Below are 12,951 nucleotides of genomic sequence, written 5' to 3' on the forward strand. Positions count from 1 at the left end.
TTCCCCAAATAGGTTTAACATTCTTCAAAATGCGGGAGAAAATAATACACACAGGCACAGCAGAGAGAAGAAGAAATTTCATCACCGTTTTTGTGTAAGGAACCAAAAGGAAAAAAAAAAAAGGCGAAGCAACTTTTGCTGTGTGTGTGTGTGTGTGCTCCGTGCGGTGGTGGTTGGCTTGGTTGGTTGGTTTCGGTGGTGATCCATCATGGCGGTGAAGGCCCATGATTGCAAACGGTCATCCTATATCGTCGTGGCCTCGAAACAAGTATTCATGGAGCTCTCTGTGTATGCTCTCTCTTTCTGTGTATATTGTATACAGCAAGCGAGCACACAGTGTGTTGGAAAAAAAGAAATGAAAAGACTGCCAGAAGCTTTTTAGTTTTTTTTTTGTTGTCGAATTTGACGAAGGGGAGGAAAAGGAAAATTTTAATACGTGTTTTTCTCCTCTGCCTCGAGTTTGGATAATTACAATGCTCGACTCTTAAAAACCAAAATGGGTTTCCCCGTATTTTTTGAGCAGTGTTCATTTTTCCTTTTTCTTTTTGGTTATTTCCTTTTAGTTGTTCTCGGCTCCTGCGGCTATTCTACTACCATTTTAGACGAAATCTACTATAAAAGTTGATGACGATCAAAGAAGGTGGGCGTTCTCTACGTTTCATGTGTACCGGTGCAGTGAGCTATCTAGAAAACAAGGCCGTCCGTCGTCGGGCTAATGAGCCGTTATCGTCTGATACAAACGGATGTCACCCTATCATGGTAACCAAACAAGTGAAAAATAAAATATCATGAAATAGAAATGTCAAAATTTGTGTCCGTCCACAACTGTCAGAACGTGGTTCATTTCCTTCCTGCTTCTTGTAGGTTATCACTATATCGTACTAGAAGCATAATAGGCCATCCATCCAGCAGAACTCGCACACACACACAGTGGTGTAGAAAAATGGGGAATCGACGAGTGATAAAAGATAAGATGATCAAGAAATGGGAGAATCCAGAGGCGGAATATATAGAGGAGGAGAAAAAAGCAGTCTACAAGCCCAACATTGAATCCATACTGTGTACTGTATCTGTTTAGAAGAGAAGGGGGAAAAAAAGGCAAAAAAAAAAAAAAAAAGGTCTGGTTGCTTGTGTGTGTAGTAGAGCTGCTGGAGCTGGTTGCCCTGTGGCCCCTTCGGAAAAGGTCAACGTGAGAGAGTGAGCTGGAGAGCTCTGACAAAGACGGATCGGGCCGCGCGTCTAGCGCTCCGACCGTTGTGCAGCTTTCATCGGGGGAAAACTCCTCATTTCCTATTCGGGAAAAATAAGAATGAAGAAAAAGAAAAGAGTAGAGCCTTTTTTTTTTCTTCTTCTTCTTCTTCCTCTGGCCCGTCGCTAACGCCGCCGTCACAGACGGACTCTGTGCTATGGAAGGAAGACTTTAGTGCTCCAACAAAAGGAGAGCCGGAGTTTGTGGGAGAAAAGTTTTTCAGGGAAACTATGGCGCAGGAATCTATTTCTCTTCCCTTTGCTCTTGTATGCTCCATGTGTACTGTTGTTCTGCGCAACAGCATACATCCCGGATTCTTCCTCCTAAAAGATCCATTCCAGAATTGTACATAGATAGATACAAGCCGCGGTGAAAGGTCCCCCCCCCCCACTAGTCCATATAAACTTTATTCTATTTTCAATTTTCAAAGTTTAAAAAATTGGTTAGACGTTGGTGCCATCTAGCGAAAGAAAAGTATACGAGATCGTTAAAATGCAATTTTTAAATTTCAATTGAAATTAAAATAGAAAAGCAAAACGTTTTTCTTTGTATTGATTAGATACGTTTGTAGCGTATTCCAAACAAACAAAGAAAATACAAATATAAAGGCTTAGTGTAGGTAATAGACAAACAAACATATTCAAACGAGAAAATATTTAATACACGACAAAAACACTCACACACACGATGAGTTGTTTACAATTGATTACTATAACATAACAGTGAAGCACATTTACTTGTTTTTTTTCTAATGTTTTCGTTTTTTTCCTTTTCACGTTTTTCACCGGAAATAGCGCTGTGGAGGAATTCCAGCGAACGTGATAATACGTGAACCAACTCGAACGAAAATCCGTTTTATTACCCCCCAAAAACTTTAAAACCATCTTTGTGTTTTTCTTTATTTTTTTTTTCTTCTCTTGGTTATTCTAGGATAAATTTTAGTATATAGCATCCTTCCCTCTTCAACAACAAAAAAGAAAAAAAAGGAGAGAAAAAAAAAAAACCAAACGTGGACTCGCAACTTCTTCCCGTCAACGCCGGGATGAATATAAAAACGGCTGATTCTGCCTACGCACGAAAAGGCGTCTGCACCAAAAAACGAAACGAAACAAAAACAAAAAATAAACAAAGGAGATACAAAAATCATTAAAACGAAACGATACGCATACAGGGCCAGGGGGTGGGAGAGTTAAGGACGATACATCATTCGCATTATTATTATTATATATATATATATACTGTGTGTATAAGGCCATCGAAGTGAGCGCGGTATATAAAGATGAACGATTCTTTCTCTTTTTGGAGGGCCCCTCCAATTGAATGAAGACAAGCCACACAGAAAACACACACACGCATTTTCATAGACGCACGTGATGGGGATGAAAGAAGAAGAGAAAAAAACAAATGGAATTCTAAACATAAAAGGAAGGTGGAGGTCCAACAGCAGACCAAAAGAGAAAGAATTGAAATCCAAAAATGGCCGACTGATGAAAAAGAAGTTGGAAAAAAACAAACACTGTGTTTTTCTCAATGTGTTTTCAATACGTGTATAGTAAACTAACGTCCTAAGTTTCTTTAAGATGTTTTGTATACAAACATAAGGAAATTGCCTCAGGCAGCCGGGCACATTCACACCAGAACTAAAGACCCTATATGTACTAGTATCACTGGCGAAATTCTTATGTTTGTTTCCGTTTTTCTCCAAGACCGAAAACAAAAAAAAACTACAACAGTATGAAATACAGGAACAAAAAAAAAAAAACCCCGTATGTGTAACGAATGATATCGCTATTTCCTTATAAGCGCACAACATTAATATTCACAGTATCGCCCAGCAGTCGTTTTTCTTGTTCGTCTTTTCTTCTCACTTTTCCTGGTTTTTTCTACGTTATTTTTTTTCTTGTTGTTTTTGTTTCTTTTTTTTTTTGTTGTATTTTTTAATGCATGTGATTGGTAAGGTTACTTTAACGAAGGGAAGTTACTACTTCCTCAGCGCCCAGCGACTCGCCATATTTAGCTTCGGCGTAGAGTCGCTGCTCAAGAACCATGCGTTGATGAGTCCCACTCTTTCTCGTGTTGTGCAGTCAAGTTCACGGTTCATTTTTCTGATCCGGAGTTTTCCTGCGAGCACCGTGAAGGACAGCCGAACTAGAGCTTCCAACTGTACCACCGTTAACGTTGCCTACCATTTGACCGGCTAACGAACTCGGATCGATCATGACGGGACGATGTTGGCCGTTTGTGCTGTTGTGGTGGTTGTGGAGATGCTGTTGATGATGATGCTGATGATGATTCAACTGCTGCTGCATTGTTGGCTGCGGATCGATCGTAGCGCCACCGTTGGCGACGACTGTAGCTCGCGGCACAAGTAAAATGTTTCCGTCAGCCGACTGCTGGAGGCTGTATTCGTACGGGCTGTAGGGCTGGCCGTCAGAGTCACGCAGCGACTGGAACACGTGACGGTACAGCTGAGCGAAACGATCCTTAATGCGGGTTTTCTCGGCAGCCAGGAAATCGCGCTCTTTGTTGAGTCGGATTTTGCGCTCGCGAGCTCGTTTCACCTCGTCGGCCAGTGTCAAAATCTGATCCAGTTTGCGCTTGCGACAGTTCTGGGCTGCAACCTTGTTCTTTCCACGGCGGCGTATGTCACGAATGAGCGACAACTGTGGCTCAGTCAGGTCGTACTTGCTCAATCTTTCATTGAATTCGTCCATGGGCAAGTTAATGATATCGTCCACCGTCATTGGAATATTCATGGCCCGGGCACGTTTTTCATCTCGCGAGTACGCTTCGCTCTCTGAACAGGAGCCGCTGGTTCCAGCTCCGGGCGTCGAGGCCGTATCGCTCACGCTACCCCGTAAGCTTGACCCTGAAGCTGTTGTCAACAGAAAAAAAAAAAATAAATAATAATGTTATAGTTTAAACCCGCTATAGTTGGCGAGGGCGAGCGAAAGAATTATCACCTCTATGCTTATCCCGACTGACAGGTCTTTGCGAAGTTCCACTGGCTTCCGAACCCAGAGCGTAAGTGTGATTATGATGGACATGGTCCATACCTCGCACATCTACGTAAAAAGAAACAGAATAACATAAATACCTGAAAAAAATAAATTGGTGGTGTTTTTTCTTTTTAATTGAAGAAACAGAAAAGTAATCAAATATACAAGATGGATGAGACGGTTGTTCTCGGTACATGAAGTATACCTGATGAAGTTAACTTCATGTTCGGTATTTAACGACCGAGAAAAGGACATTTCAACGCCATCTAGCGATGGGATTTTTGAGTTTTCATCAGTACCTTTTCCGTTGAAGTAGAACTTGGGAAAGGAGAATCCAAATAGAAATGTTTAATACGTACCATGCGAATGTGGGGTGTATTCCATCCCGCAACCATATTTCAAATCCATGGAATTCATGCCATTGGCGCTGTCAAGTGGAGTAGATGGGTGCGAATAAAGGGATCCACCGCTGGCAGAAGCGTTACTGCCGTAATCGAATTTGGCTGGTGATCCGATGGCTGTCACAGTGGCCGGTGAGCCGGGCAAGTCGCTTTGGTCGTGGAATACACGTTTCCCAAACATCTGATGCTTCTTTTGAGCCACGGGGGTACCAGCAGCGCTTCCTCTTCCGCTGGTCGAGGCTCCTTCAAGTCCGCTGGAACGACCACCATAGCCGTAATCATAATGACGATATTTCGCCCTGCAATAATAGCATTTCCAAAAATGAGAAGAGACAATATTTGCTTATTTCATAGGACTATCTGTACCCAGAAGAATATTCCATGCCGTAAGCTGATCCGGACGGCAACACCGCTGTAGCTCCAGTGACGGATGTGGTGTTTGAATCGGTAGCATTTGAAGTGTCAATCCAGTCACCGTCCGAGATAGACGGGCCCCGTTCGGAACCCATGGAACTGACAGCGCTATCACTTGTCGTATCAATCACCGTACTGGGTATAATTGATGCCACAGCATTGCCACCGCTGTTGGTCGGAGCCAGTCCCAGCGAGTGGTTTACCGGTTGATTGTCGAGCAAACGAGGAGGGTACATGGCTGTTAAAGAAAAAATATTTAATAATAAATTAGATAAAATTGTGTTTTTGACCAAATTATTATTGAAATTTACTGTCGGTAATGGCCATATCCATCAGCTGTAAATCATCTTCGTTGAAAATGGAAGGAAAGAATCCGTCGCCAGTCTGGTTAACTTCCCCAGTGTTATTCTATATGTAATCAAAATCAAAATGAATAAACGAATTTTTATGTTTCATCAGTATTAAACGTGCTTACCTGATAGTACAAATGCATATCAGCGGTTGTTTCTGTTTTGTAAGGAACTTGACCGGTAGGCTCCAAGGTATCTGTGCTATTCGTCAAATTCATCGAAGCTGTCACGGCTGAACCCAGAGTCACTCCTACTCCTGTCAAATTACAATAACATTACTATTTGGTTCATTTCTATTCACACCATTATCGTTTTCCACAAAGACTTAAAAATACATGTAGAAGCGGATAAAAGTTTTTTTTCTCTACCGCTAGATGGCTTACCAAGACCTGGACTGGGATAGGATCCATTTCCACCTAATTCAGTCAGGGGCGATCCGATGGCAACATTCTGCAGAAGAGAAGCTCGTCCACCAACATCGACGGCGGAATTCGTGTAGGCCGACACTGGTGCAGCGGCCGAAGTCAGACTGCTGTATCCATGGTGATGATGATGGATGGTGGTGGTGGTGGCGGGTGAGGCAGGATGGACGCCATAGCCGTGATGTGTGTGGACAGACGAGCCATTATGATGATGATGAGGATGGATGGATCCATGAGGGGAATGCGGATGTGGGTAGCCTGGATGGGCAAATGCCGGATGCGGCGAGTGCGGATGGTGGCCAAGAGTGTGCATGGCATGGTGCGGATGACCGGGATGGTGGTGCGTATGATGAACAGCATGCGGATGGTGACCACCATGATGGTGATGATGGTGATGATGGCCCGGATGCGAACTCAAATTGGCAGCTGCAGCAGCGGCAGCAGCTCCATCCGGTAAGCTGAGGAAATTGGCCAAGTCCTGCCACCGATGCTCCATGCTCATCGTGCGCATAAGCGGCATGCGCACCTAAATCAAACGCAAAACAAAAACAAAATTAGCCAATGGCAGACGAAAACAATTTACAGTTTTGCTGTGACGTCCAAATTTTGAAATTAAAAAAATAATAATGATTTCTCATGTTGCATGCCCACGCATTAGAAACTGCTTCCTACACAGAAAGAGTTCACTTCAAAAAGAGTTGACTCATTATTTCAATTTTTTAAGGATTTCAAATTAGAAAGTGTGGGAAGTTACCTCCCATCGCCGTCACTCATATGAATTTTTTATTAAACACATCATTACCAAACCAAGACCCTTCCTCCATCCGCCACTACAAGCCTTTAGAAGATTTGACAGCATATCTTTTAAAAAGTCAACCTACAGCCATCCGCCCGCTTCTAACATCTACTTTCCTATCTCCTACTCATTTGATCTGACCGACTAACGAAAAAAAAAACATATCGCCAAAAATGGATTTTTAAAAATTGGCTCTTATAATATGCCAATAAAAGAGAATAATAATAATAAAAAAAAAAAAAAGAGCCTGTTGCTCTCCCCAATCACGTTTGTTATTTCTTTCCTTTCAGTGCCTGACAGCGAGAGGTTACGCCGCAGGGAGTCACACGTTTTCTTCCCTTTAAATGCAAAGGACCCCAGTCGTGTAACAGTTGAGAGTCTCATGATTACAGGATGGAAGAAAGAATACGTTGGGGATAGGATCCCCACAAACAACCAACAGCCAGCGAGAACCCCAAAGGGGCGGTCCGTTCATGTCACATTATGAGGCTCTCTCTCTTTCTTTCTTTCTTTTCTTGTTTTTCTGCGCACATCCTGTAGTGTGTATGTGTGCTGGGCAGGAGCCATAGCGCAGCGAATGGTGCGTGTCCTCCACCAGAAAGACACACCACCCAAACCGACCCGCCCCTTTTTCTTCCCTCCTCCTTCCTTTCACTGTGCCAATACGCATATTTGTTCGGACCAATCTCCAACCGAAAAAAAAAGAGCTGAAAATCAAAAGAAAACCAGTGGCCGACAAACAATGGGCCGAAAAATTATCATTTTGTAACTAGCGCCGCCGCTGTTCAACAGCGGATTGATCGTTGTTCAAAATAGTCAAATTCATCACATAGATAAATGGCGTGTACAATAGCGCAGGACCGTGGAGTTTGTATACACAGAGAGAATAGAATCGCCTAGACAATAGGTCCAAAAGGCGGCATCGGGGTAGTGGCGGGAGCTCCCATAGGGGCGGTGTGCGGTATCCGAGCACACAGACACAGCCGACAGTTACGTCAGCAAATATCGAAAGCTCGGTGACCGCAAATAAAAACATTTGACAAAAAAAAAGAAGAAGAAGTAGACGATGGAGGGATCGACCTCTGATTTCTGTCTTTTCTCTGCTGTTCACATTTTTACGTATTCCTGTATACCTACAGCATTTGTAAAGCATAACGTCCATCAATTTGACTATCTCGTCGATTGGTCGATCCTTCTTTTATTTATTTCTTTTTTAAACATGACTTCTTATCATGAATCGACATGAAATCGAAAACGGAGGAGGGAGGCCGTATCCAATTCCATCACATGAACCTTTTTTTTTTTTTTTTAAATTTTTATCTTCACCTTTTTCTTTTAAATTACAAAGGTTTTTCTTTCTAGCTCTCTTCTTTCTTTTTGTTTATTTCATTCTTGAAAATGTCAGGCGGAAAGCGTGAAGGAAAGGGGAAAAAAGTGCTGAATAATGCGAGTTTCCTTCCATTTTTGTATCTCATGTTATTTTTGTTTATTTTTTTCCTCGTCTTCTGCTTTCCTTATTTCTTCCTACCCGCTGTTATTTTTTTCTTGAGCATATGCAAATAGAATTCACCAAAGGGGTTGCACGGGGGCCGTCCAAACTGGGCATCAAATTACACCGTCCGCAAAGCAATGTGCGTGAGCAACACAGCCGCATCAGCACAAACAAACGCCTATTATATACACCCCCGACGTGCCCGTCAAACGTAAGAAAAATATATTTTTTTTTAAGACGAAAGAAATGAAAAAGAAGAGAAATCGTCAACTTTGGAGAGAGAGAAAAAGGAAGAAAGAAAGAAAGAAAAAAGAATTTTCGATTCGGTCAATATTGACACGGGCCACGATGTATATACAGTCGGCTTGTTCATTCCCACAGTTCCCAGCTGGTTTTCAAAAGGCACACCACACACACACACACATAGGCAAGCCCTCGAGAAAAATCAAGAAAATTAAACTCTACAATGATTCGTGTTTATTCTTCTTTTGCGCAACGACGACCGTCACGTCCGAGTACAAGATCACGACCCAATCGGCAAAGAGGCACAACGGTGCCCCCAATTCTATTTAAAAAAAAAAAAAAAGACAAACTTCACGCCAGGCGTTCCAACACGGCCTCAAGGTTCCGAAATGTTTCGTGCCCAACAAAAATAACCAAGGTCTAAAGACGTGACCCACTTTATGGACGGTTATCATATGCGCACACAAAAAAATAAGAAATGGGGCCAAGATTCGGACACTTCAAACACAATGAAATCCATCGATTGTTATGCCTGATGGTTGTACGACACACAAAAGATTTTAAAAAATCCCACCAAGATCTGACGTCACACCGTTTTCAGGTGCCTTGAGGGACCAGTTATTTTCGCCTTTTGACATCCAACGTCAACAACAGAAACGGACGGACAGCAGCCGACCCTTCAAATACCCAGTCTCCCCTTAACAAACATACAAAAAAGACGATTCCTCCTAGTTTTTCCCTACAATTAGCGTTTCTCGCACTTATTTTCCCACTCTTCTCAACTTTCATCGGATTCTTCCGTCCACCTGAAACCGTGTCCCATTTATGTAAACAGTGCGCCATTTCTACCACGAGTTCTTCTTGGACATTCTGCCGTTAGTCAAACTGCAGGTCTATTGCCATCACAATCGACACTTCTATTCCGGACCCTCAAAACTTCACCAACAATACATTCCGCATTAGGAGAGATATTGAAAAAAAAAACCTTTTGACTTGAATTCGGCTATTAGCGACGCTTGAAAACGAACGAACAAAAATCCGACTCGCAATTATTCAATCGCACATTCATGTCCCAATATTTTTTATAAAATGGTGTTATTAAAACATCGGCCATCGTTAAAAAAAAAGCGGCTGTTTAAAAGAAATGTTGGAATGACCGCAAAGGAAGGAGGAGGATACGAAAATAACAAGAACATTATTCACAAAGCGGGTCATATTACAAGACAAGGCCCTAGTGCTGTAGTTTTCTACAGCTCCTACGTTTCATTAATCAAGAAACTTGTCAGACGCGAGAAGGAAGGGAAAAAAAAGGGAACAACAATTTAAGTTAACCTGTAAACTAGAACCCGAATAACAAAACGATCCTCATCCTCCCAGGTGACTTGACCGAGGATTAGTTTTCAAAGTGGAGAGGGCAGCAAAAAAGGGAGGCGCAATGAGGTGGATTCGACGGGTCACAACGAAGTCACGGCCGCAGCTGCACGGCTTAGCCCCCAAACAACCACCAACAACAAAGCCAATCATCTTGTGAGTGTGTGTATCTCTAGGGCAGATGTAAACTTCATTAATTACACCTTTATTTTAATTTTTTTTTTTTTCCTTTCGATGCGCAGCGCACGCCTAGCGGGGGGTCAAAACACAATGGGCGGTCGGGATTTTTCATTTGGTTTTTCCATCTTTTATCTTCCAGCCCCGAAAAAAAAAGAGGAAAACCAATCGCGTAGTCTGCGCCTTTCATTTCTGATTTTTAAACGAGCCTCGACTGTTGGTCACAACAACAAAAAACCCCATCTGATTATAAATTCAAAAAAAATAAAATTAAAAAAAATAACGACGAAAATAAACCCTCCATTGGATTACCTGAAGAGAGCAGAACTGCGCCCAACAATGGGCACGGCCGGCGGGTTCTTCTTCGTCTTTCTAATCTCTACTTTGATCCCATAATCTCTTGTAACTGGCACACAAAAAAACTTATTAAAACAGCTACCGAATAGATGAAAAAAGACAGAGAGAGAGAGAGAGAGAAAATGAGAGATCGGCGTCTGAATAGCCGACATTGCAATCCCGTCCGTTAGTTACGCAATGAAAATAAAACACTGGAATCGAAACGAAATTTCGGATTTCATTTAAATGTGTCGCGTCCACAAAGTTTCTTTGCCTGTAAGAACATGCAGATGAAACAAACAAACGCCGAAGTCTGGCCATCCAGGTCTTGTAGGGTAAAAGACCACACTACCACCTTTGAGGTTGACGTGGTAGGCCGCCATCACGACGATGCTAAATGCCTTTGACACGTCGGAGAGACGAAGAGAAATAGGGGAACACAAACAACCGCAGAGAGAGAGACAAGAGACGGTGGGTATAATCCAACGGTTTGTTGGATGGCAAGTTTGTGTGTGTGTTACCTTTCGTTACGGATGAACTGGGCAACAGACGTGTGAGGTCCGTCAAGCGCCATTTTCAGCGCGTCAAACAAATCCAATCGTTATTTTCTTGGCCTCTCTATCTTTTACGTACAGGCCGACTCTACATAGGAGAGGACACACAACTTTCACGCACACATGCTTGTTGAAAGGGGGAACAAAAAATTACAGAAAAAGAAAAGAAGACGAGCTTCTTTCGCCGTGCATCAAAAGTCAGGTTTGCGTTGTATGTAAATAAATTACACCAACTTCCATATGTGTCCGGGGTTTTTTTTTTTTTTTTCGTGTTCCCCTTTTTTTCCGTCTCTTTTCTAATCTCCTACACACTTGCAGTAACGACAAACGACGCCACAGGGCATTTACTACACCGACTTGATGTGCACCCACACTAACCAACCCGTTCTCTTTTTCTTATCGTTTTTTTTACTGCTATCAAAGTTAAGACTCTTTCTATCCTTTCCAACAACAACAAACAAACAACCGAAACGCGTTTAGTTTGTCCAAACATTAACTGTTTCTGATTTTCTCAGCGGCGGGCGATTTTGCTTTTTACGAGTGAGCTGAGCCCCAACACCAACAACGCAGTTAAATACGCAATAAAAAAAAAAGAACACACACACAAACCTGGAATTTAAAACGACTAAAATCGAGATCATATCCTTGCGTTGGGACGAGTTTATTGAACCCTAAACGCCACAATCAAATCCTTTCACCTCCTCCTTGCAAAGCGCGGGACGCGCTGAATAGACCCGACAAAATAAACATCCAAAGTAGGAAAGATGTGATTTGCGGAGGAGGTTAACCTACATGCCAGTCCCGCTGAGCCGCCGCCTAAACTATTCCCGGAACCATGAATCCCCCCACTTTTTTTGTTGTTGAGATACTACCAAGTCCTTCTATTGCATTTTAATCCGATTAACATGACAAACAGGTGGGTCATGTATTTAAAAAAAAAAGGTACGCACAAGTCTAACGATGGCCCGGCGCCAGTTCGCTCACGTGCCGGACTGGCAACCCCATTCGAACCTGTCAAGACGCCCTGTATTTAAAACAAACTCCACAGCAAAAAGACACGTCGGCTCACTTTCAATCCGATTAAAAAGAAGATGTTACGAAATTTTAAAAATAAGCACACGTGCTACCAAAAAATGATTTTCTCCGACGCAAGAAGACCAATCGGCTATCTAACAAATGAATTGAGCAAGTAACAATTCGCTGTTGGGTAAATTACCATGAAGTCTGTCGACGAGCAATCATCCGTCCCCATGGATTCTGCAGACGACGATCATGCTATGCACAAACACTTTTATAGTTTCTTGTTTTGTCTTGTTTCCCCTTCCTTTTCCGATTTCGTACAAGTTGTCGAACTCAATCCAAACTCCGTCGGGGCGCGGCAAAACGTTGCAGACGGCAGCGGACGTCGTTGCCGTCGAGCACTTTAAGGCGACATGGTGCGAACACGTTCCCAACAACAAGTCACAAAAGCAACCCAATGTGGTGGAAATGATTTAAATGTCACCACAAACGACCCCAGGACATAACTCAACTTGTTGATGGGGTGGAGATATATATATTTTTTTTTCTTCTTTTTTTTTTCCAAAAATCTGTAAAAAGAGGATTTTTTTTTCAAGCCTTTCTTTTCTTTCCCCCCCTTTTTTAAATTTCCTCCTTCACTCGGCAATTGGAAGGAGATAACACACACACGTACGCACACACAAATGGTAGCAGAAAAGAGGGGAAGCTCAACTGAGAGAAAAAGAGAGTGTCTCTCTTTTGCTACCTGTCTTACTCGATGGCCGTGCCTCGACTGACTCGGCTGGTTGAGAGAAGCAGCAAAAACCTCTTGCCCAAGAGATCTCGTCCCACCCGTACAAAAGAGCCCTCCTCCATCACGCGACAAAAGAAGAAGCGGCTGAACGCGTCCGCTGGCCCTCTTTCCTTTCTACAACCAGGACTTTTTTTTTTTGGGGGGGGGGGGTTTATTTATCAAAATAAAGGGCAGGCAGGAAAGGACGGTTAAACGTACGGGCCCAGCCCAACAAATTCGGGATTTTTCAATCCAACGTTTTGCATTAATGTTACCCATTCATTTCATTTTCAGCTACCGCACACAAACTAGCGAAAACCAGCTAGCTTCGCACCCGCCCAATGTCAATCACAAA

General features: G+C 42.8%; 1 protein-coding gene across 2 annotated transcripts in view; it reads right to left on the reverse strand.

Annotated features, from left to right (window-relative positions):
* Window positions 1-1,784: 1,784 nt before the first annotated feature.
* LOC116922595 (segmentation protein cap'n'collar) overlaps window positions 1,785-12,951 on the reverse strand; it is a 28,072-nt gene continuing 16,905 nt past the window's right edge. For both annotated transcript variants that reach the window (XM_045173671.1, XM_045173670.1), the window contains 7 exons: window positions 5,797-6,361; window positions 5,539-5,669; window positions 5,375-5,471; window positions 5,016-5,301; window positions 4,608-4,948; window positions 4,213-4,314; window positions 1,785-4,124 (listed from right to left, as the gene is read on the reverse strand). In XM_045173671.1, coding sequence (XP_045029606.1) covers window positions 3,340-4,124; window positions 4,213-4,314; window positions 4,608-4,948; window positions 5,016-5,301; window positions 5,375-5,471; window positions 5,539-5,669; window positions 5,797-6,361 — 2,307 coding nt within the window. In that variant the 3' untranslated portion in view covers window positions 1,785-3,339. The remainder of the gene's footprint in view (window positions 4,125-4,212; window positions 4,315-4,607; window positions 4,949-5,015; window positions 5,302-5,374; window positions 5,472-5,538; window positions 5,670-5,796; window positions 6,362-12,951) is intronic.

This window comes from Daphnia magna, linkage group LG5 (assembly GCF_020631705.1).
Source record: "Daphnia magna isolate NIES linkage group LG5, ASM2063170v1.1, whole genome shotgun sequence".
Taxonomy (NCBI): domain Eukaryota; kingdom Metazoa; phylum Arthropoda; class Branchiopoda; order Diplostraca; family Daphniidae; genus Daphnia; species Daphnia magna.